Below are 25,744 nucleotides of genomic sequence, written 5' to 3'. Positions count from 1 at the left end.
TTGAACATGTGCCTGCTATTACAATTACCATTATTAGCAGCGTGCTTTTCTATCACGGTTTACAATTGTAATTGGTGGGAGAGGTTTTCATTCAAATTCTCCTAGCAAGTTCCGCGGGGCCAGGATTTCACCCTGTTTGGATGTGCAGCACTACCCTTTGCCAACCATCAGTAAATCAACCTGCATTTGAAGCACAAAGCTATGCCTATATACGATCTTCAAATTTTGGTGGACAACTTTCTTCGGACAACACAGTATTGCTCTGTTTGAGAGGTCCGTACCTGAATTCGAACCAGCCCTGCTATTCTCTAATAAATTTGTGATGGGTTTCACACAAAACTCGTGCCTAAGCTCCCCGTTCACGGTTTGGGCGGAACACGGCCCGTGCCGCAGGGACTGCAGGCTCGGGGAGCCCTCGGGGAGCCCCCCGGGAGCGCTCCGGGGGCCGCCCGCGCCCCGCGCCGCTGCCCCTCAGGCGGCGGCTCCTGCAGGCCCTGCCCGGGCCTGGCCCCGGGCCCGCCCGGCCGCCCCGGCTCTCGCTGCAGCCGCGGCCCTGGGAACGGAGCGGGCGGGGCTCGGCTGCAGCCGGAGCCTTTGCGGGACGGGACCGCGGCTCCCGGAAGCACCGGGAGCCGGAGCGAGCCGAGCTGGGCCGGCGGTGAGCGGCGAGCGGGGCCGCCGGCGGGCGCGCAGGTGGGAGCGGAGCGCCCCGGGCCGCCCGCGGGGAGCGGTGCGGGCTGCGCGTGAGGGGCAGCCCCAGGGAGGCCCGGGCGGGGGGAGACCTGCGGGGTCGGTGGATGGGCGGGAAGCAGGGCTGTGGGAGCGGGCTGGGATTGACGAGACACCGAGAGAAATGTCTGCAATGGAGCGGCTTGGGCAAGAGGGAGGCGAGGGTGAAGTTGAAGTTGCTGTGAGGAAGCGGCCGTGTGTGAAGTTGGGAAGGGGCACGGGTCTGGCCAGAGCTGTGTCAGTGCTGCTGAGGTTGGGAATCCTTGCTGGTGCTCTGCTGAGAAGATGCTCACTATGTGTGATTTGGTGCTGCATGTAAAGTTCGCAGAAATGTACATCTTGCAAGTATTTTCATGGTTCTCATGATTTTATACCAAGTTTTTGAAATGAGAAACACTCCGGCAGTACAGCACTTATGAATTAAGCAGAAACTTGGAGGATAGAGAGCTAACAAATGAAATAATATATATTATGGAATAAACAGAAAGGTAAAAGATAAATATCAGAAGGTACCGAAAGTTGTTTCATTTTATTAAGTCCTATAAACTATGTTTTAAACCAGAGGAAGGAAGACTTGGTCTCCAAATAAAATATTTTAAAGTAATGGTTGGGTGGAGAAGACTGGCACAGCTTTGAGCAAGAGGGATGTGTTATTTTGGACATCAAGAACGTATGCAACAAACCTTTCTAAAACTGAGTGAGCACCACAGTGGAATGTTTTATTTTTCATGGTAGTCTCTACACAGGAGGATTGGGATCTAAGACAACCTTTGCTTTTCAAAGACCATATGTGCAGAATGACAGAGTGGCTCTTAGAACATTAGGTGATGGACTGCTTTTCTTGAAATCCGTGGAATTGACTCTTTCCATAGGCTCTGCACTTGTCTTACCAGTGTGCTCACTGAGTTGAGATACAGGCTGCAGGGTGAGTTTGAGGGAGGTGACAGTTGTGGAGAAAGTGATTTACGATAATCTCTCCCTTTGGAATCTGTAGTTCATTATTCCCTTGTACATTGTTTGGCACTGTACAAAGAACTCGTGATTGAAAATCACAGTTCTGGGAGATGAGGATCCATTGGTTTGGGATGCATGATGTTCTGGTTGGTAGAATAGTATGTGTAGCAGAAGTACTGGTTTGGGGAAAGATTGGTTCTAGTAAATATAAATTTGCTTTCTTTAGAGCAATGTTCTGTTAGGAGCAACTCTGCCTCCAGCAATCCTACAGGCTGCCTACACAGCCTAATTCCTTATTCTGGTGATGCTACTGTCTGCAACAAGAAAAAGGCAGGGATCATCTGAGCCAATACCTGTGGAATTCAAGTCACATGTCCTCTTAAAACAGTTCCGGATTTGGCAGTGTTAAGGAAGCACAACACATACTTATCTTTGTTACAGGCTTGCTAGACACAGTTATTCCTCCTGTATTGTTCTTGAATTGCTTGCTGCCTGTGCTTATTCTTCACCAGTTACTTCAGTTCCTACCATATTCAAGTGCTTGTGCAGGCTGCGTGCCTTTGCTGGAACTCAGGAGGCTGCAGAGCTGGATCACATCAATGGAGAACGACGTCTCTAGAGGGGAGGAGAGATTTTAACATGGATATTTCTCAGGATCTGGCATGATAATGTCAGATGGTTAAGAGTTCAGGATTTTGCCACTGGATTTCTGAACCTTGTCTTACATTTATACCCCTTCAGTGCTTCAGTGTCTCATTTTATTTGTACTTACTAGCACACTGCAGTGCCTACAGATTGATTTTCCCTGTAGGATCTAGTTTGTGTTGCTCTACTCCAAGTAGATCACCTTGACTGAGGTGTTTGACACACTGTCTGTTGCCTCAAGCACCCAGGCTTGACTCGTAATTCATAAATAGCCTAAGTGTAAGCTGCAGCTGAACCCCAGCTGGATTCAGTGTTTGGTCTTTCAGCACCTTAAATCAACTCCTTCATTGGCTTGATACATCTGCAGGAACTGCATTCCAGCAGTCCTTTGCTTCATGGCATTGCACTCCTGTGTGCTGGAGGAAGGGTGGGCATTTGAACTGAAACTGAGACTGAAGGGCTTCTTGCTCCCAGAGTCTGAATGTGGCTGCTGGGATCTATCTATACTGTGATCTATACAATGAGCACAGTGTATGTACTGTGTGAAAACAAGCTGCAGTTCAGGCAGCTTGTATCAAATTTCTGTGCTGGCAGGCAGAGTTTGGCTTAATGACTGTTATGTCAATATAAAACTGTTGCACTACTGGGCAGAGTTGAAGTCTTCAACAAGACATGCTGGTGTTAACATTTGGTTCAATGAGGGCCTGAATTTCCAGAATGCTGAATATTTATACTCAATATGTGATTTGTATACTATTAATTGAACCAAATTTTAGTCAGTCAGAAAAATATGATCTCTGGATTCTTAGGTTTGATATAAAGGATAAAGGTGGTGGGCTCAAAGAGCACTTAGCAACAGATCCCACATTTTAAGATTCACTATGCTTTACTCTTCCTGCCTGATACATAGATTAGAATGCTATTTATTTTCCCCACAAAATAAAGAAACAAACAGAAAACCTTTGGGAGCTCATAAAGCAACTCACCGAGGTTCCCTTTCTGCTCAGTTTTCTGTCAGCATGTAAGAAAACCTTGTGTGAGTCTCAAGCAATTTATATCATTTTCTGAAATGAGACTTTAGTTAATAATTAATGTGTAATTGCATTCCCTTTGTTAAACTTGGCAGTGATGGAATTTCCTGGTTGAGTGATATATATATGGCTAGTGAATCACTGATACAGCCTCCACTATCTTTGGCAGAAGCCAAGGTTTCAGAGCAAAGTTGAGAAGAAATTGTTGGTTGATCTTTAACAGTTACCATTTAATGTGTAACTACTCTTTACCTGGGTGCACTTGGCAATTTTGAAAAGCATCTGCATGGTTTTAAAATGGCAAAGAGTTGTGATTTAACCCCAGCTGGCAACTAAGCACCACACAGACACTTGCTCATTCCTGGTGGGATGGGGCAGAAGGGTAAAAGTGAGAAAATCTGTGGGCTAGACAGTTTAGTAGATAAAGCAAAAGCCACACATGCATGCAAAGCAAACCAAAGAATTCTTTTACCACATTCCATGGGCAGGCAGGTGCTCAGCCATCTCCAGGAAAGCAGTGCTCCATCATGTGGAACAGTGACATGAGAAGACTAACACCATCACTCTGAATGTCCCCTCCTTCTTTCTTTTCCCAGCTTTATGTACTAAGCATGATTCCATATGGTCTGGGATACATCCCTGTGGTCTCTTGAGGTCAGCTCTCCTGGCTGTGTTCTTCCCAACTTCTTGTGCATTCCCAGCCTCCTCACTGGTGGGGTGGGAGGCAGAAGACTGTAATCCCTACTCAACAATAGTGAAAACGTCCCTGGGTTATCAACCCTTTCTAGCACAGATCCCAAGTACATCTCTTTGCCAGCTACTGTGAAGAAAATGAACTCTGCCCCAGCCAAAACCAGCACGTGAGATACGGTTGTGCCTATAGAGCAAGGTGACGTTGCAGGAGCAAAGGAGCAAGGTCCACCAGTGGTCTACTGTGTTCTACTTGCTAATCTTGTCTTTAAAATATCATTTGAATGCAGTTGCATTTTTTATTATTTTTAGGATTAAGATTTTTTTTAAATATAAATAGAGAAATTGGAAATACTGCCTGAAGGAAACCTTCATGTGAAAAAAATCCTTGTTCTTTAGTTTCTGCTCAAAGAGTAAGGCAAAAACTTTGCTAGAGGATTTGCTTTTAACCACGCTTCTGAAAAAGTGTACAAGCTCCAAGAGAAGCACAGTTTTGGTTTTTCTGTAGTGTACTTAGTGCACTTTATAATGTCTCCAGGAAGAAAAAGGAGTAACAAACTGGAAAACAAAAGAAAGGGCAAGGTAAGTTTTAAAATGATGAAGTGATTTGCAGTGATTTAGTTGCAAAGTGCCAGGTATTTGGGGAGGAACAGCTGACAATTATAGATAGCTTATAGGGGGGAACAAATAAGAAATCTGTTCACAGTATGAAGAGAACATACTAGTGACATTTTAAAGTGAGAAATACAAAGTTTTGGATTATTAGAAATATTTAGGATGTGCATTACTACAATTGCAGTGACGTAACAGATTTAATCTCGTGGAGGTGAGGGGAGAAAGAAATGTATTTTCAAATTATAGCTGTCCAAATATGGCAGTTAAATTATTTGTGTATATGCTAAATCTACTTCAGAACACAATTCAGCAGCACTAAACTTGATTTGGAGAGGTCTATGCACCCTCTGTACCATGTGGGACATTTGTCATAAAATCATAGAATGGTTTGGGTTGGAATGGACCTTAAAGATCTGTTACCAACTCCCTGCCATGAGCAAGGGCACCTTCCATTGACCAGGTTGCTCAAAGCCCTCCAACCTGGCCTTGAACATGTACAGTCATGGAATTTCTCCAGTTCTCTTGGGCAGTCTGTTCCTGAATTAACCCAGCCCACGGCCAGGCCCTTGCACTTACCCTTGTTGAACTTCATGAGGTTCTTTCCTTCCATTTATTTCTATACTTAAAGTATTTGTTGTATTATATACTACTATTGAAAAATACAAAGCTATAGTCACTAAAAAAACAAAACAAAACAAATTATGGAATAGAACTTTCCTCTGAGAAATGTACTTGTGTTGCAGAAAATAAAATGTTGCTTGTGTGTTATCCAGCGCAGGGAAGAGGGCAATGCATGTAGAAAGTAAGAAAAGCATAGAAAGAAGTCTTATGAAAATAGGTTCTTCAGGTTTTGTGAGTTAGCTTACTCCACCTTCCAACTGTCCTTTGTTGGCAGCTTATTTTATTTGTATAGGTGTAGCCTCAGCCCTGGGTTCATATTCCATTGGAGAAATATGAGGACACCATCCTGTTTCTTTAATCTGTTATCCTGATTCCAAAGCAAATGCCCAGGAAGTGTGTCTATACATGTACCACTGGAATGGCACAGAGGCAGACTCAATCAGTGTTTTATTTTTCAGCAGATGCCATATGGAGAGTTTGGTATACTAGCACAGAAAATTTACTTTGCCTCTGGCAGTTTTGAGAGGCTGTGTTGAGCTTTGCATTTTAACTAATACACAAATGCCTTTTTGTTTGGTTGAGCAGTGTTGAACTCTTTAGTCATAAAATGGAATAAGACCTAAGAAAAATACCTCCTGTAACTTGGCTTTTTTACTGTAAAATACTGTCAGCAGTGAAAACATTTTGCAGCTAGGCTGGAAGGAATTTAATTTATGTAATGACATCATTGTGAAGATTTGGAGCGTGATACTAGTTAATTTGTCTTTTTTTTTTTTAAATTAAACTTTGCTTGTGATAGAGTATGGAGGAGTAAAGAAATAGTTGCCAGTAGAGGTTATTTTTGTCAAATCTTTTGGTGAACTTAAGCTGCTTTTTTTGTTCTGCAACTTGCTGGAATTTACTGTCAATTTTTTTTTTGTCTGGCACCTATTTCTTCAGATAATGTTGGGAGCTTGGATTTTTTAATCTAAGTTTCTCTGATACTCCATGTAATTCCTATTTTGAGACCTTCTACGAAGTTAAGAATAGAATCAGTTTATAAACTAATCTTTAATTGTACACAGGATTTTGCAATGATAGATACTTAGCAGCTGAAAAACTCAGAAGTTTATACCATCAGACCTTTAAAAGACAAAACCTTTAGGTTAAGAAAAGTTCTATAATCTTATTGCTCTGTAGTAAACTCTGATTAATATCAAGGAGTTTTGGTGTGCTGTTCATTAAGTCAAATTGATTATAGCCTAATTTCATCTGCAAATATTAGAATTTACCAGTATTTTAGGAAAGTGTAGGGATGAAATAAAAATAAAATGTAAAATATTAAATTTTAGCATGGGTTGGAGGTATTACAAAGGGAGATGAAAATCTACAAGTCAGAAATAAATTCATTTTTGGCTTAATATTATGAGCTGGAAATATGTGATTTTTCACTTCAAAAAATCTGCTTCCTTTGAAGAGTTATTCTTCAGACCTCACACAGTATGGTACTTTGAGCTGGAGGTATTCCTTCCTGTATAGATTGTTTTGCTTTGGTTTGTGTTCTGAAAACCTTTCCAGGGTCCTTCTCCTTTTTACTTTTGAGGAGAGCAGCACTTCACATAGAATCCATCTGTATTTTATCCGCCTGTGTGAACTGAATCCAAAGGTTATGTGGCTGTAAATCCCACCTTGGCTTCTTGCATATTGGCTCCTGTGTAGGGCTGCCTTCAGTGGCTGCAGGGTGTGTCCATGGCACTCTGAAAAAATGACATGAAGGGGCTGATTGTTTTATTTAACATAGATTAACAAAAGAGAACAGTAATGAGCCCAGTCCCTGAGGTGAGTTATTTAATTTTATTGTCAGGGAGCTGCAGGTCCTCAGCACAACCTGCTCTAAGATATAGTCCAAGTGACAGAGCTCATGTCACCACTCAACTTGTAGTCTTTGAATTAGCAAACCTAAATCTGGCTTTTCAAACAGATGCATCCTGCAGGCTACCAAGCAGTGCATCCAAAGCCCAGTAAGAAACCTAAGTTGTAACTCTGTATAGGAAATCTAGTGGGAACTTAATATCATTGTGGTTTAAGACAATTCAGGTGTGGACTGTTACTGAAGATAATAGTTCATTTGTTCTGTAACTGCACAGGCTGTTGCTGTGAGAGCAGCAGGAGTTCACAGCTACAAGTGTGCACTTACACCTCTGATAGTCACCTGGAAATCTTAAAGTGCTGTGAGACTGCAGTTGAAGACAGCCCAAGTTTAAAGTTCAATATTAAACTTTAATATTTTGCTCCTTTTGTGGATTATTCCCAGTTTGCACAGAGGTCCATGAGCTATTTAAGCAGGTCTTTTAAAAGAGAAGGGCCCAGGAAAGCTGATAAGGTGTTCTTTGTGCTTAGGAGAGTGTGGTTATTGGCATTAGTATGTTTCAGAACTCTAGTTCCTGCTCTGTGAACCAGTACAGCATGGGACTTCACACACTTGCTGTCTACAAGCCTGTCATGTTGATCACTGACAGGACAACTTTTAACAAGTGCCCTTATTTCAGCTATCATGCTGGACACTTAGGTTCCATTCTTTGTGAACTTTTGAAACTTTGAAATGCATTCGTGACTTGCAATAAGGAAATACTTGCTGCTACTGGTGCATTTTTGGGATATATTGGCTGGGGAAAGTTCTGCTTTTTATCATGACTACTGAGGAAGACAAGACAGAAGTTAAAGATGATGGTGTGGTAAGTATTCTTTATGGCTTTGCTGTTGGGCTTATCACAGTGTTGTGCTTGTTGGTTTATTTTTGAGGTGATTGCTTTGGCAATGCCTTGCCTGATTGCTCATTAACAGCATACTAGTTATTTACTTAAAAAATTACATTTTAAGCTGCTGTACAACCATAGACGGTTGTATTTTAGCAAAAGAAAATTAATGTGAACATTTTTTTTAATATCGTGACTTGTTTGGAAGGTGACAGAATTGATATCTGATGATTTTGAACATTTGTAAAACCCTTTGTCATTTCACAGGCTAACAAAACACAGAAATTTAGGTCCGAGTCAGAAGGAATATGTGTGTTCCCATTATCTGTATTTTGTTCAGAAGCATTTTGAAAACTAAAAACCAAACAGAAACAAAACCTTAAAAATTTCAAACTTAAAATTTTAAAGACTTATTTATCTGTAGGTGTGCTTTCATGAAATTCAGTGGTTTTTGTCTTAACTATATATTGCTCTTTGTGACCAGTTTTTCAGGTCTGAATACTAAAAAATGAGGTAGAGTTGGCTCACGTAAAAGTCAGTTTTCTGTAGTATCATAGGCAAGCCTTTTAGTGGAATTCATTTCTGTGTCTTCTCTGACTAGCTTTTTTTCCCCTTTACCTTTTTCTCCCTCTGTCTTCTTTGTGTTACTGGTACTTCTCCAGAAAACAAGGTCTCTGAACATGCATATCCCTTCTTCATCCCTTTGCAGGAGCTGTTCTTTTTCTCCTTCTTGTTCTCAGCTGCAGCAAATTTATTCTTCAAAGTTGTTGTTCTTCAACTAACAGATCATCTCAGTTTTGTTGTTTAGGAGGCTTGATTCCACAGTTAACATCCTCGTGTAATGGATTATTCCACCAGAACCAATGGAAAACAGCAAATCTTGGGTATTGTCTGCAGCTTTCTTCTCCTTCATAGTTTATATTTCTGTCTGATGCAATATGCTGTAACTCCTTCCTATCTGTCTGTAGGAAGGACCTAGGCACTGCATGAGATAAACAAAGGTTCAAAAGAGGCTCCTTGCCTTTCTCAGTGTTCATAGTTTATTTCATGGTGGTCCTAGGGCAAAAGAGGAGTAGGATCTCAGATAATGGTCTTTTCTAGGAAAAGGTCAGGGAGGGGAATTTGCCTCTCTGCCAATAGGATAGGGACAGGAGGGAAGGGTTAAAGCATTCCTTATACCTCTGGTATTGGGTTACAACAGTCTGATTCATATTTTTCCATGCAGTTGCATCTTTAGTATTTGTTTCTTCAGAAGTTAAATGAGATTATAGTTAATATGAAAGTACCTCCTGTTAAGATTCCTTGATGGAAACTTGTGTGTTTCTTCCTCAGTTTCTTCTTGCTGGCATTTTTTTCTTCCTTATTTGACAGTATGCTTTTACAAATATTTTTAAAATGGCATGATTTTTGAGATAGTCAATTTTGTTGCGTAGGATACAAATGTAGGCTTCATATCTTATGTGGCTGTTGATAATTCCCTCCTGTTTGCAATGTATTTTAATTCATTGTTGTATAGGTAATAATTTGACTTTGAATACTTGACTGGAGAAAATCTGTAAGTGCTTAGAGACAAGATAAAGGCAAGTCAGAAATACTTGAAGAGTGTAGTTCTCCAAATGTCTACAAAACCAGCAATGAAATGCATCTTGAGGTAAAGAAATGAAGTCAGCAAGAAACTGCTTCAGTTCTAGCCACAGATATTTAGAGGTACCAGCACATCCTTGAGCAGTGGGGACAAAGCTGCATAATTAACGAGTCAGAAATTGTGTGCTTGCAGGTGTAAAACACGGAGGCACCCCTGCCATGTGCACCCAGTAAGTGTGCTGTGTCTAGTTCTGAAATTGAGAACATGTATTGTCTTGGCTTGTTAATCTTCTTTTGCTTGTAAACATAGCTGTAAACTTCTATTTATTGATTTGATTTAATCTTGACATAAAAAATGGCTCTGTTTTTGAATAATTGGGCAATGAAGGGAGTAGGAGTTAATCTTTTATAGAAAGCATTAGCTTCTGTGTATGGAAGTTCTTTATATGAAGCATAGCAAAAATTATGTGATATTCTGAGTAGCAGCAAGCTTTTTTTAAATTTGCTCATCAGATATTACGCTTGCAAAATGAAATTACTGTCTCTGTTAGTCTTCTTCAATAAATTAATCCTTTAAAATGATGACAGATTGCAAAGAAAACTGCATCAACTTGGTGGAACATCGTGGTAGAGATGAGGATGGTACAGCTTTACTAACATGAAGTTTTGTGGTAGTCAGTGCAGCTTGAGAAAGCAATTGCAGTCACCTAGTCATCTATATTAAATGAATTCTTTTCTGAGCAGGATAATCAGCAGGACAGGTTTAGTGCTGCCTCCCCTAAAGCTCCATCCCACATCTTCCTCTCCAGCTCTACTTTCCCACAACTCTCCTTTCCCTTCATTGCCAGGCATACCTCTCTTTCTCATTTAAAGCAGCCCAACCCTCACCCTTCTTTTGTTGACACAGTGCCACCTGTCAAGGGAGAGACTGCAATGTGACACACTTGGGAGAGGTGGAAGAGTGGGAAGATCTCTTCGGTCTGGGAACAGCTCATTGCAGGAGGAGTGCTGGGCATTCTGCTGTACCACTGCAGAAAACACTTTCACCTTGAAAATACCTTCTGAGCCTTCACCTACATAAAGAAACCTGTAATTCCCAACATCTGCAATATTACCTTTGGGTTTGTTTCTTTTTTTTTTTGTGTTACAGAAAGGAAAAAGTGAAGAAATGTCTGCCAATTTAAAGTACCTTTCCTTGGGCATCCTGGTTTTTCAGACCACAAGTTTAGTGTTGACCATGCGCTATTCTCGGACACTGAAAGAAGAAGGACCTCGTTACTTATCCTCCACTGCAGTAGTTATTGCTGAACTTCTGAAGATTTTGGCCTGTGTTCTATTAGTCTACAAAGACAGCAGTATGTGTCAAATTTTGCACCAAGTAATTTTCCTAATCAATATGCTGTATTGTAGTGGCAACTGCAAAGCAGCCATGTGAGTACAGGCATACAACAAAGCATTTCTCTTCTCTTTGTGTAAGAAATAGTCTTGGAAAGACAATGATCATATTGTATATATGCTTTAGAGAATGTGGTACTGAGGAGTGCAGGAATGAATTTTATGCTAACATCTCAAAGTTCGTGTTTGCTTGGACATTTTAAGAAATCCATATGTAGAAGTAGGAAAAATGAAAAGCTTTAAGTGTGTCCAAAGCATGAATGATAACTTAGAAATCTGTGATAAACAGCAGATGCAGAAGGGAAGAAGCAATTTCAATGTTACGGGAAGAATCATAGTTTTAAGCTACAAAAAAGAAGACTATTGTCACATGTGCTTCAGTGCTTATTTTGTGTATTTAAAACTGAATTTATCTGGTTTCTATTTGATTTTCAACAGCTTAAAAATGTCATTGTCTATGCATAAGTATTGATGACTGTAGGATTTTAAATATGTGCTTTTTAGGTGGTACTGTTTGATATATTATCTTAAAAGTTTGATACAGTTTCAATAAGTTTAACTCAAAGTATTTTGAATAATTGTTTTCATTCTGATATTTCAGGCTGCGGAAAGACACTTGCAGCCATATTTCCTTACATATACAAGGCCTGTGGAAGTCAAAGAAACATAGATGGTATTTTCAGGTCTTGGCATAGTGATAACTGTAAAAAGGGGCAACAGTTTAAGAACAGAACACTGCTGTTTCTCTTTTTTCCACCCCTTTCCTTATAGTGAATGTCTGTTTCTTTTACTGTTTCTTTGGGTAGAATGCAATTTACGGACTCTGAACAGAGTGCTACATGATGAAATCCTTAACAAACCCATGGAAACTCTTAAACTTGCTATTCCTTCAGGAATTTACACTCTTCAGAACAACTTGCTGTATGTAGCATTGTCAAACCTAGATGCAGCCACATACCAGGTATTGCACATTTGGAATTCTCTGTAAGTTTCAAAAAGAACCGCATGAATTGTGGCATAGTAGCAGTAATTGTTCCTGGTTCTTCTAGGTTACATATCAACTGAAAATTCTCACCACAGCATTGTTTTCTGTGTCCATGTTGAGCAAGAAACTGGGTGTATACCAGTGGCTGTCACTAGTAATATTGATGACAGGAGTGGCATTTGTACAGGTAAATATCAGCAGGTGGTTTGTGGGGTTTTAATGTGTTTATTCAAGAAATATGGATTTGTCTACTGATTATCCAGCTTTCTGATTCTACCAGCTTCACACCAGAGTATAGTCAGGATCTACGAATCACTGCTGGCCAGGTCTGGAGGACACCAGAAATGGTTCAAAGGCAGAAGATAACACCTCTTTTGCAACCCAGTGCTCTACTGTAGAATGTGACAGGGCCTCTGGAGCAACCTGCAAGTAATAATGATAGCAATTTTTATTAGCACCTTTCTTCAGGCATTAGAAGTTCACAGATCTTCTCTGCCAGTACAGGCTGTGTTCACTTTGTTATATGGATTCAGCATGGCAAATTTACTTTGAACTATTTCAAAAAGGAAAATTTGCCTCATTTCTAAATAGTGCAGGTACCAGAGTTCATAGTTTGCAGAGCGCAGGATCATAGGATAAGAGAATATTCTAAGAATTTTTTGCAGATTTTAATATATCCTAGACATTTTTAGTTTAAAACTTAATGATTTGGAAAAAGATTGGTGATTAAATTCAATAATAAAAAATGAGAACAAAACACTCTGGCAGTATTTAACAGACTCCTCAGAAAATTTTTGTCCATTAAATTACATTTTATTCAGTTAGCCTTAGACACATTGCAAGATTTAACTTGTCTGCACAATCACCAAAGAGGGGCACATGAAAAAAGACAATTCATCCCACGTTAAACACAGCTGAAGTAAGTAGTTTTCTATCTGTGCTTTCATTTGTAAGGTAACCAACTGTTGGTTGGCACAAGTTGGTGACAGAGAAGAACCATGATAAGTCACACTGGGATTCAAAAACAGTTCTTGTTTATAAAACATAAATTCTGCAGCTATTTAAATTGATGAGTATTCTTCCAGTTCAGGCACAATTTTACTCCTTATAAATATGTAGAAAAAAAATTGTAGCTTTGCAATCTTTTAAAAGTATTTATGATGCAAAATACAAAATTTTACAATTACGTGATTGTCTGTATTTAGTAACTTACCGAAGTGGTGGAAAACAAATTTGCTCATGACTTGATTTCATCAGTGAATTTTGTGTGACTGTTTTTACATCCAGTGGCCTTCAGACTCTCAAGCAACACCTGCTAAGGAGCACTCAGCAGGATCACAGTTTGTAGGCCTGGTTGCAGTTCTCATAGCGTGTTTTTCTAGTGGATTTGCTGGGGTTTATTTTGAGAAGATTTTAAAGGAAACTAAACAGTCTGTGTGGATCAGGAACATTCAGCTTGGTAAGTTTAATTTTAAAAATTTGTTAGAGATATTGCATTCTAAAGCATTAAGATAATTTTGCAAAATAAATGTATAAATAAAAAATGCCACCAACATTTTAGTATGCTGCGTATATGTTACTTTAAAACCAAAAGTCAAACTCTGCTGGATGGAATTATAATAGTTACTTTCTGATTTCAGTCTAGTTCTTGATTTACTTTGTTAATAGAATATCTGTATATTTGTGCAGAAACTGTCAATTGAATTTTTTTTTACTATTTTTTAGAGAATATAGGAATGTTAAAATCTGTTTCCAAGTCAGTGTTTTGAGTTGTGTTTTCTTGTGCCTAGGTGGGCAGTTTTTTGTACTAAAAGTACAAGCTATAAAATCTGCTTTGTTTGTGAATAAAGTTGAGGTAATTAATTACTGTTATTTTAGTACAAAGGTCAGTTTCTTTTAATTTTGTGCATAATCACTGGGGAGAGGCACATGCAAAAGACCAGTTCATCTTAACTATTTAAATAGCTGTACTTACTGTGCACCTATCAGTGAGCAGCTACCTTCTATTCCCAAAGCAGTCTTGGATCTTCCAGACCCTAGATATTAGAGGCAGCAGAGTTGATCTGTGTTCCTGAGTGAAACTTGCACAGAGAATAAATAGAAGAAAGTGTTGCCCCTTTCCTGCTCAGGACTAGAGCAGACATCAATCAGAGTAGCTGTTTATGTTATGTCATGCTTGAGGGATTAGGAAAAGCTTCCCACTTGATAGAAGAACACTGGATTCACCAAATTAAAAACTCCACAGTCTCACCTCAGATTCAGGTTTGGACATTAAGTCTCTACTAGTAAACATTCATTGTGTTTGAGACTGGCTCAGGAGAATCCCATTTCAAGGATCACTGTCTGAATTGGCAAACTGCTAATTGCTGCTCCTGCTATGCCAGAGACCTTCTCCTCCACTGAGTATTTTCCCTGTTTTTCTCTCCAAGTTATAGGGTGACTTCAGCTTTCTGTCATGACTAGTTTCAGGAAAACTGAAATTACATTTAAGTGAATTTTGTTATATGCCATAAATAAAAATCACTCCATTCCAATAGAAAACAATGGAAGTTAAGTATATAAGGATAGCTTAATAGAAAAAAATCAAAACTTTTTTCAAGTGTGAAGAGTAGCTTTTAAAAGAGAACAGCAAACTGATTGCATTTGGATGTGATGGTATTGCAAGTGACAGTCCAATTTTAAAATCAGAAATACAGAGCAGGCTTTAAGGATGAAGAACCCATTTGCATGTTTTTTTACCTGAAGCTTTTAAACCAATCTTGTATTTTCAGGATTTTTTGGTAGCATATTTGGACTGATGGGTGTTTACATTTATGATGGAGAACAACTGTCAAAGAATGGATTTTTTCAAGGATACAATAAACTTACTTGGGTGGTGGTGGTTCTACAGGTGAGACCTTGTGTTGCATGTTTCTATGAAGGCACTCGGAGATTTACTCTTTTGTAAATAACTGGGGAAATTAATGGGTGTCATTGAAGCTACTGAGAATTCTATAGTCCAAAGCCTGCTCTATCATTATTAGTATAAACCTCTAAATAAAAATCTGGAAAATATATAGCAAGGCATTAAGTGTATGTGATTAAGTATTGTGCAAATTAAAAGCATTATTTATTTTGTGATGTTTAAAATTATCTCTCTATATTTATGCCCTTCTTTGTGTGGTTAAAAATTTATGGTACAAGCATTTCCAACTCATTTAATGGTGGTAATGTGATCAACAATTTCTTTAATGGGGAAAGAGCTACTCCTCCAGTATTTGTTTTCAACACTATGTATCTCTAATATAAAAGAAATGGATTACTTCTTGACATAGACAAAAGCTTTTCCTTAAGTAGATGCATGGTGTTAAAATAGCTGCTCTCATTCAAATGATCAGTTTGTGAATCCAAACCTCGCTGTTTTTCCAGGCACTTGGAGGGCTGGTGATTGCTGCTGTTATAAAATATGCAGACAACATTTTAAAGGGATTTGCAACTTCTCTCTCTATTATACTGTCAACATTGATCTCCTATTTCTGGCTGCAAGATTTTGTCCCTACAAGGTAAGAATTACTTTCCATGTATGCTAAAAAAAACCAGTTTAAACTTACCGCTTACCAGATATAACTGCGAAAATCAATAAAAACACAAATCCTGTCCAAGCCACACTTTCAGAATGTTTAGGTCCAGCTTGCACATCCGTTTAGCCTTATCCCGTAGCTAACAGGGGGTTTTTCGGGCGGGTGCGGAGCCGCTGGCTCGGGGTCTCGCGGCGGCCGCGCTCCCTGCGGCTGCTGCCGCTGCCGTTCGGGCCGGGCGCGCCCCCTGCGGCCCCGCGCGGGCACTGCACCCCCGGGATGGGGCTGAGCCGCTCCGTGTAACACACTGCACCCCGGGATGGGGCTGAGCCGCTCCGTGTAACACACTGCACCCCGGGCCAGGGGCTGAGCCGCTCCGTGTAACACACTGCACCCCGGGATGGGGCTGAGCCGCTCCGTGTAACACACTGCACCCCGGGATGGGGCTGAGCCGCTCCGTGTAACACACTGCACCCCCGGGCCAGGGGCTGAGCCGCTCCGTGTAACACACTGCACCCCGGGATGGGACTGAGCCGCTCCGTGTAACACACTGCACCCCGGGATGGGGCTGATCCGCTCCGTGTAACACACTGCACCCCCGGGCCAGGGGCTGAGCCGCTCCGTGTAACACACTGCACCCCCGGGATGGGGCTGAGCCGCTCCGTGTAACACACTGCACCCCGGGATGGGACTGAGCCGCTCCGTGTAACACACTGCACCCCCGGGATGGGGCTGAGCCGCTCCGTGTAACACACTGCACCCCCGGCATGGGGCTGAGCCGCTCCGTGTAACACACTGCACCCCGGGACAGGGGCTGAGCCGCTCCGTGTAACACACTGCACCCCGGGATGGGGCTGAGCCGCTCCGTGTAACACACTGCACCCCGGGATGGGGCTGAGCCGCTCCGTGTAACACACTGCACCCCCGGGCCAGGGGCTGAGCCGCTCCGTGTAACACACTGCACCCCCGGGATGGGGCTGAGCCGCTCCGTGTAACACACTGCACCCCGGGATGGGGCTGAGCCGCTCCGTGTAACACACTGCACCCCCGGGCCAGGGGCTGAGCCGCTCCGTGTAACGCACTGCACCCCGGGCCAGGGGCTGAGCCGCTCCGTGTAACACACTGCACCCCGGGATGGGGCTGAGCCGCTCCGTGTAACACACTGCACCCCGGGATGGGGCTGAGCCGCTCCGTGTAACACACTGCACCCCGGGATGGGGCTGAGCCGCTCCGTGTCCCGCACTGCGGGCAGCACAGGGACGTCTCCTTTGTGCTGCCTTTCGTCCCCCGCCCCACAGGCTCTAACGCAGGTCACTGCAGTCACGCACCCATTGATTGAAGTGACACTGCAGCGCTGAGTTTCCCAAGGGCACTCAGAATTCCAAAGGCAGAGCTATTGCTAAAGGCAGTGCCACATTTAGTAGTGAGAACAGCCGAGAAAGAAAGAGAAGTTCTGCTAGGCCCACTAAGTGTCCTGATGCTTTGGGGATCCAAGACTGTGGTGGTTCTGTGTGTCCCAGGTTTTTGTGCATGGGTAGGTTGAGAACACTTTGTCTTGGCAGTGTATATTTCTGTGTGGAGTGAAGAATTAATAATCCCACTTCCAGATACAGGAATAGGATTTTGCAACACTCCTTGCATATGTTGCATGTACTTATAACATTAAAATATCATGAATAGTATTTGCAACTTTTGTATCTGATACAGAGAAACTTTTTTTTAATCTAAAAATACGTATTTGCAATACTGTGGTACCTTTGATCCCTACCCATTCTGTGATTCTGTATTATCAGGGCTTTACTTAACCATTCAAAAAAAGGAAATGGAGTAGCTGTTTAGGCTTAAGAAGTGGAAGAGATTGAACTTAAATTTCAATAGATTATATTTATCCCATTAAAACAAATGTAGAAAGTGTTTTAGAATTTCTGGGTGCTCAGTGGAAAATTAATAAGTAACTTAACAGCTTCTGCAAACATCTTGAAAATTAAATAGAGCCAAGTAGCAGTATGTAGAACTTAAAGCCATCCCATTTAATAAAAATTGATTAACTTGAGTTAATCAAACTTAATCCTTAGTACCTTGCTTATTCTAACAATGCATTTGAACTGAAATTGTGTAATTGTTCCTGTCACATCAACAAACAGTTTTGTTTGGTGTAATAGATATAAAGAGCTTGAATGTTTGAGTGTACTGCAAGGGGCCATGTCCCAAAATAGGTTAAATGTATTCTCTGAAGGATTATCATGTCATATACCACAGGTCTTCTAGCATTTGGTTCAGAAGGTGAAATTGTTGACGTCATATCTGTGAAATGATCCTTTTCTAAAAGGTGTACTGATTGTCTGCTGGCTTTGGTTAGTTTTTGTCAGATTTTAACTATCAAAACAACTTGAAATGCCAAAATGTTGCAATAGAAAATATGCCTATATTGTGTTTTCATGAGACAAATCTTTCTGTATCTGCTAAAAATTAGATTATACTGACTTGCAAACTGGTTCTTGGGCAGCAGTAATTTGTTTTGACATAAGCTTTGGACTTAAAGCAAACACAGCTACAACATGATGTATGTAGTATGTTGAGAATGGGTGAGTAAGCACAGAAGCTGCTTTTCTTCTGCTCCTGCTTCCATTTTGCACACATCTTTAGGTAAAAGTTGAAGAAAAAAAGGATTGATCTGATTGCTGTTGGCACTTGTTACATACAAGTGTAATTTTAATTTTCAGAGTATGTTAATATAATGATAAATTAATTTGTAGTTACAAGTTTCTTACCTCAACAACTTTATGCATCCCTCAAAAATACATACCTACAAATTATTTTGCTCTTTATAAATTGGAGAAATACAATTTATCTTCCTGTTTTCCTTACAGAAAAAATGTCCTTTTATTTTGTTGGTATTGCATAAATAAATTTGCATCAACTAAAACAAACTTTTTTTTTCATCCCTATTCTATCCAGTGTCTTTTTCCTCGGAGCCATCCTTGTAATAGCAGCTACTTTTCTATACGGTTATGATCCCAAACCTGCAGGAAATCCCATTAAGGCATAGCAGACTTCCTCATCAACCTGCTCCTCGAGATCATGCACTGGGGGCCTTGCTGGCACTGGCATGTGGGAGGTGTCACTGTGCACTGCAAGGGAAGGATGGCTGCCCTGAATGTGTTGAAGAAATGCTGATGAGTAGTTCTGAACAGCCAGAGGGGTTAGAGGTGGAGGGTGATGCTGTCTGTGACTGATGGGAGGGGGGAATGTCAGGGGAATGCCCAGTGCAACTTGCTAATAAAAACTTGAAAGGAACCAAAAGTTTCCAAGAAACTACAATTAGGAATGTTTACAGCTTTGACTGAGATTGCATCAAAAGAATTACTCTATTGACTGCTGCAGAAATATGTCCTATGCACTCTTTGAAAGAGCACACGACAACATTGTCAGATTGTATGTTTTTGCAATTCGATTCTATTTAATCTTAGTAAATATGTTTTTAACTGTTTGTCTATTTACGTGAAATGAGCTGAACGTCATAGTTCTAAAGTGATGGTTCTAATTAGGTACTCCTTATTAAAACTGTGAAAATTGAAGTATGATTGAAAGACACTTTCACAATATCAAATACTTTTATTTTTTTAGAAGGCTGATTTAAGAACAGAAATCTGTTATTAAATGATATTATAATTCTGTTGCTTCTATAAATCTATTGTAAAAATGTTAACATTCTCACCGAAGTAAAAGGGAGGAATACTCCAGTCTTCATCAGCCTGTGGTGTTGGAGCAGATGGAATAACTCTGGGAACACTGGCTGGAGGTTACCATGCTAACCTGGGAGCAGGAGTAGGGTTATGATGGTGCTTGCTCAGATGTAATGTACTTTCTTGTTGTTTTATTGATTATAAATCAGCTTTTTGGTAGAACCTTAAAAGTAGTTTTTGTGCTTTAAATAGCCTCTGAAGTTTTTTTAAGACCACGATTTAAAGAAACAAGGAGCCCATAATAAGTATTTTAAAGGCATTATCATGGTCTGTAACAGCTCCATCTGGAGTTATTATAGTATGGCATCTGAATACTGTACTGTACTTTATTACAGAGGTGTTTTTTAAACAAGTGTTGTTTACTCATGAACTCTTCCAGGTTTTTTTCTGTATATTTCTATGTAATGGTTTAATTAGAGTTTTGGTGGGGTTTTTTTAAATTATTATTATTTTATTCTGGGACTCCTTGAGCCAACAGACCAAAATGGGTTCTCTGAATCTATTTGTTCTAGTAGTGGAATTACTTTAATAGGAAATATAATTAAAAAGCAATTAATTGTGCAATAGGTAAATATAACGCATGCTGTAATTCTGTTTCAAACAACAACAAGAAGAAAACTTTGCAAAGAAACCTTGCTGCAGTTAGATCAATTATACTGTTAGGAACACTTAATTTGAAGTATTTGCATATAGTCAGAAACACTAAAAAATCTGGAACTAATAAACAAAAAAGCTGTCTAAAAATCATTGCTTTCAGGAGACTGTTCACAATGGATGTTGATGCCAGGTGACTTGTGTGACACTTGTGATGGTGCATTTATATAGAAACAGATCAGGAGTCCCTTACCAGTAGAATGGCAAGTAGTAAAAATGTCTTTATTCCCTTGTTTCCCACCACCATCCCCTTCATGCTCTTTCTGAAATCTATCTTACACTAAAGCTAATGTGTAAGAGAAAGGTGTTTCAAAATGTTTACCAAAGTACCTCATCTGATTGACAAAGAGATTCTGTAGGAGTGCTCTGAAACTTCCTAGTGAATTGTTGTAAATGGGAAAGGAAGAATTTCACTTATGTCAGTCATGTAAAAACAGTGTTTTTCTTCTTTTGGCAATTACATGTTTTATCAATGTTTTGTTTGTTTGTCTTATCAGAGCAAGACATTAAAGAAATATCAGACCTCTGTCTAGGGCTTGCTAAGCATTGTAAACTGTATATCTGTCCAGTGTGTTGTAATTGCAGGAGCTTTGCTACTTGGTGATCAAAACTATCTAAATGGACATTCTATGTTAATATTAAATCTTTTGCGTGTAATATTCAATGTGGCACAATATTTGAAAAGTCACATTTAGCCATTTCCCCCTGCAGTGCAGCCTGAGGTAAGACACGTGCGTAGAGCAGCGGCTCACGGAGGTGCTGGGGGCAGAACGGGAGCCACACAGCTCTGAAATGAGGTGGGAGGTGTTGGTAGGAAGCTCTCAGTTGGAGTTTGGCCCTACACAGTAATACTTTTGATTCCATGAATCACAGTAGTGAGAGTCTTCAAGTGATAGAATTGGTTACTTTCCTAAGAAAAGTCTCCAGAAAACATAAGAAGCAGGTTGAGAACACTTTAAAGCTGGTTGTACAGGAAGGGACCGAAAAAGCCAAATAATTACCACGTGGCTGAAGCTCGGTGACATGTAGCCTGGTGTTAATATTTCAGGTGCACCTGTCAATATTTGCCAGTAAGGGTATAAAGGAAAGACCAGGGATATGTGCTCTTTGCTTTGGAATAAGATGCCATGCACCTTTGGAAAACTGCCTGCTGTAGTAAGGAACAGTAACTCCTGTCTGTAAATCAATGATTTCCATGCTTTCACTTGGTGGTCCAATTCTGTTTTCCAGCAGGATAGAGCTCATCATAGACTTGTTGCTGAAAAGGATAAGTGAATTTGCATTTTTAGCTGTGTTTCCTCAGCCTTTGGCTCTTCTCTGGACAGGGAGAGGTAGCAAGTGTTTTGTGAGAACAGAAAGGATTTGAGGAGGGCTTACTGATTTCTGTAACCTTTGCATTGGAGAGCATATGCGCATTTTCTCACTGAGATACTTCTGTATTTGGATTTTTTTAAAGTAGCTTTAAGTCTATAACTCATTAACTAACCAAAGAGGAATAGCTAGCACAGAGTTTTGGGAAGCACTGGATAATGTGATTTGAGTTTGCCCTAAAGGCAAATGCTGTAGGAGTCTAACTTCCCAAAAAAACTTTATCTTTCTGAACTACTTTTCTGACTTTTAGACCTTTTTTCTTAGTTTGGTTATATATTTAGGAGGCTAACCTATACTTAGCAGAATTTTGTTTTTTTATTTATAAAGTTATAGAAGTTATAGCTAGGTATTTATTTGCAACAACTTGAATTATGTGATTTTTATTTCTAGACATATATTGGGTATACTGGTATTTATTGAATACTTGGATATTTGGTAGTTTTATTTGAGAATCTCTAGGATATGTGATAAATGGTCAAACAATAGTGAACTTAGAACTACCTTCAAAGCAAAATAGATCAGTTCAGTGGTGAAAAACATTGAGTCTAATAAAGTAAGATAAACTTTTCTTTCAATGTCGTATTTTTAAGCAATCCACAAGTGCCCAAAAATGTATTTTCTCAAAGAATTCAGGTCATTGTATGGTTTTATTCAACTTCATTTTTTTTAGATGACCTTTAAGAAAACTTCCCTTTTTATTTGTTTCAGTCAAGGGTAGATTAATGTTCTAGATTCACCTTCTACAGTATAACATCTTTGTTTTTTTACTACAGTGTTTCAGTACCTATTGTTTTATGTTTTCTTAAAAAGGCAAAACAGTCTCATTTTGCTTATGCTCCATGTTCATACAGGCCTCTCACAGACACTTAGCAGTATGTAATTCTGTGTTTCTAATTTATTTTTATGGCTGTAATTTAAAATGCTGTAATAGATTTTGTTAAATTTTTTTAATTGATAAATGAAACATTGCATTTCTTCTAGTTTTTGTTGTCAATAACTTTCATATTTGAATTTATTTCCTGATCATCTCTACGTGTTCTGTTGTATTTAAGTGATTGTCATTTTCTGAATTTGAATTTGTTGTTCCTTTTCCTCTTGGTGACAATGTTTCTTGCTGGATATTGTGTTGAGGAGAATTATTCATTATATCATTCAGATATTTCATATCTGAAATCTGTTTTGTGAGAATGAGTAAGGGTGTTTTGTATATTAGAAAGGTAACATTTATCTATAACATGATGTTATACCATGTATGTGTAATGTGTCATTAACTAAGGTGGTGCATTACTGTGACAGTCCAAGTAGTTTCCTTGCCCTTTTTTTAATTGTTCTTTTCATTTTTAATACTGATTATTTTCCAGAGGAAGAGTCCCAGTCTTTCCAGGTAAGCTCATTGTATGTTTTTAGGTATCTAGAATGAAGACATTTTACTAAAGAAAAATTTGTGGCAAAATACATGGAATTTATTAGATCATATATTCTGCTTCAGTTATTGTCTAAAGTTCTGTTCTGCTGAATTCTTAACTTTTCCTGAGTATTTCTCAGCTGAATTTATAACTCAATCTAGAAGAAAAATAGCCTGACTTGCTATTCAGTGCTTGTTCTTGTTTTTAAATGTCTGCTGCACATTTGATTCCAAGAGTAGACATGGCACATTAACTTGTCTTCAACCTCCCATCATCATTCTGACTGTAATTAGCCATATTCATTTCATCAGTGATTTATAGCTTAGTAAGAATTGCTTATAAGTTAAGCATATCTTTGCTTCCATGAGTATAATGTTTTTACATTTCTTTAAACTTTGTCCTTATTGTAAATATATGAGCCCAAATATAAATAGTTTATTCAAACATTGTAGCAAAGTTTTTAAGGTAGTCTTAGTTTTTTATATGTTGATATCTGTGTGTGATTACACTGAATACAGTTCTAATATATGATGTTTCCAGGTAGTTTGGAAAAGGTTATTTTTTTTTGTTAAGCACTGCTGAACACTAGAATGCATCTTATAGCACCTAGCACCATCCTTTTCTTAATCCATATTGAGGTAAAATTCTGTATGTTTTTTTCTTTTATACCTGTAGATAATACCACTGTAGTAATAAACTGGTTGAAATTAAGCACTGTCTTTATTGAAAATATGATTAAAAACTCTTTGAGAACTTGGTTAAAAGGAGAGGCTTGCCTTATGCGTATTTTTGAATAAATACAATTGTAGCTAACATTTATTATTTCACAATATAATTTTAGCATAATTTTCTATAAATTCTAGAAGGCTATCATAAGATGTTTGTTAATGATATCTTTTAACTGAATGTTGCCAGCAATTTAATTTTGACTGAGACGTGCTTCTTTTTGACCACTGTGTCATGACTTCTTGTGAATCACGTTCAAGGGCTGTGTTCTTGTGATGCTCTATGCTCTTCTGGTCTGAAACCCCAGATGTGCCCTAAACCAGAGGTGGTAGAGAGCACCTGGGTGTCAATACCAAATTACAGTGTGGGGTGTGGTTGTACAACACTGTAACACTGTAAGGAGCTATGAATATCTATAATTTACAACATATCAAAGACCTGAACAGAGTGCACAAGCAATTGCTATAGATGATGGGTAACATGTTTCTATGCCCTTTCTGCAGATTCATTTAATAAAACTGAGTCGTTTCACCAGCAGTTTTCAGGACACTTAATTTCTATCAGTTTCTTTTGTCAATTTTGCCCTGCTCTTAATGTTAACATGCAACATGATTTAAACTGAAAATTTTATGCCATTAGGTAACTAATAAATTATTCATCATCAAGGGACAGTGTTCTTCAAGATTAAAAGCACTTGTAGAGGACTCTTTTCTGAAACTAGTGAAACCATCATCTGCCTGTGCCTTGGAATCCCCCTAGGGAGATAAGTACTCTGTCCTTTTTCATCCCTCTTCCAAAATGATGGTAATGTCTTCTACAGCTAGTGGGTAGTAGTATGCATTTACTTAGTATGGAGGGTTGAACACTGCAGGTGTTTAGATGTAATGGACAATTCTTGTTTCTCTTCCTCAGGAGTTTGTGTTAAATAATGTTATGTTAATATATAAGTTAAATAATGTTAGACCAGATTATGTCAGTAGGTAAGTTTGTGTAGGTAGGTGGAGTTTAATACTTGAAAACATGTAGCTGACTGAAATTCATTACAGCAGCAAGTTTATTCTGCATTCTCATTATCTGAGTTTATTCTACATTCTCATTATTTGAATCATCTGCTCTGTCTACATGAGCAAACTTGATACTTAAATGAATTTATTTTGAGATAATGACACCAATTACAGGTGTTGGTCTAATATGAAGGTGTGGATAGGAAACCATCGTCAGCCTAGTTACCAAGTGACTTTGCTGACATTGTAGTTGTGTTGACTGTGAGTCCCTTACATGTCACATACATGTCTGCATGTGACTTTCCCACTAAAATCTAACAGCACTCTGAGGAACAGACTTGAAACTATGCCAACATTTTAGCACCCCTCTCCTTTTCAAGTAGAAGTGGGACAGAATTGTCAAATACTTCATGTGGCACCCTAATACTTGTAACAAATGCGTAATAATAGCAAACATCTCAGACCAGCTAGATGCACTCTGTTTCATGAGCTGGAGTCTTGTCTGTGTCTAGATCCATTGGTCAGAGCAGGGCTGTGCCTCAGCAAGTTCTAAATTCCTTTAAAGGTGCATTTTGATGAGATAAGAGGTGCTTGATCTTAAGGCTGAGGGTTTAACTTAAGCCCACAGGATCTTAAGTGATGAGTGATTGAACCCGTTTGGTAACGCGGTGGGAGCTGCAGTGCCGGTCAGTATGAGTTCCACCGGTGGAGCGGACAAAAAGCTGTTCACGTGTAGGTGAGGTTTTGAGGGAAAAGGGATGTCACAGGAGCTGGGGAGATGGAGATAAGCAGCGAGAGGTTGAAAGATGGAGGGCTAAGGACGTAGAGAACAGACTGATGCATGGATACAGCCATGGAAACTTGTGTCTGTATCGTGAATGCAATGCTACAGCATGGACAGTTGTTGCTCCTTAGTGATGCCAGACATCAACAGCGGATGAATTTATAAAATCACAGAAAACCTAATAATGCCAGCAACATGTTTCTAAAGTATTTTCTGCGCTCATTGGCATGCTGCCATGAGGAAGCTGATCCCTGTTATCTTGTTAACTTGCAGGTGCTGTGGTAAATCAGAACCTGGGATGACTTGATCGCTTGAAGGTGATGGAGCTTTCATAAACTAATTTTAAAACTTGATAGTAGGAAAGAAGAATATGTCTCCAAGCTGGATCTTTAGGGTGGATTATATCTGTGTTTGTGTACTCTGGCTCTAGAAATGTCGGATATATCCCTTACTAACTGGCTTCTTTTGCTCCTTTTTCCCGGACACCTTAGCAGCTCCGGGGGGGAGGAAGC

The 25,744-nt window shown here is 39.5% G+C and overlaps 1 protein-coding gene across 2 annotated transcripts; it reads left to right on the top strand.

The window, feature by feature from the left end:
- The first annotated feature begins 572 nt into the window (after window positions 1-572).
- On the top strand, window positions 573-23,981 carry SLC35A3 (solute carrier family 35 member A3). 2 transcript variants are annotated; one of them, XM_079313658.1, is made up of 8 exons: window positions 573-693; window positions 10,755-10,959; window positions 11,806-11,960; window positions 12,049-12,171; window positions 13,272-13,443; window positions 14,756-14,874; window positions 15,393-15,526; window positions 18,500-23,981. In XM_079313658.1, exons 2-8 carry the CDS (start codon window positions 10,773-10,775, stop codon window positions 18,588-18,590), a joined length of 981 nt encoding a protein of 326 aa, XP_079169784.1. In that variant the 5' UTR covers window positions 573-693; window positions 10,755-10,772; the 3' UTR covers window positions 18,591-23,981. The 2 variants fall into 2 exon arrangements, with proteins under 2 accessions (XP_079169784.1, XP_079169783.1); XM_079313657.1 differs by lacking the exon at window positions 573-693 and adding an exon at window positions 4,375-4,631.
- Window positions 23,982-25,744: the final 1,763 nt, after the last annotated feature.

The sequence above is a fragment of the Erithacus rubecula genome (genome assembly GCF_903797595.1).
Source record: "Erithacus rubecula genome assembly, chromosome: 10".
Classification (NCBI taxonomy): Eukaryota; Metazoa; Chordata; class Aves; order Passeriformes; family Muscicapidae; genus Erithacus; species Erithacus rubecula.
The sequence above is the reverse complement of the archived record's forward strand: the minus strand, read 5'-3'. Positions and strand labels throughout refer to the sequence as shown.

Excerpts from the sequence above, each read along its gene's own strand:
- SLC35A3 (XM_079313657.1), top strand. The coding sequence starts at position 4,578 with ATGTCTCCAGGAAGAAAAAGGAGTAACAAACTGGAAAACAAAAGAAAG. Across the intron at positions 10,960-11,805 it reads ATTAGTCTACAAAGACAGCA|AATGCAATTTACGGACTCTG; the intron begins GTATGTGTCAAA and ends TTCTTTGGGTAG. Across the intron at positions 15,527-18,499 it reads CAAGATTTTGTCCCTACAAG|TGTCTTTTTCCTCGGAGCCA; the intron begins GTAAGAATTACT and ends TATTCTATCCAG.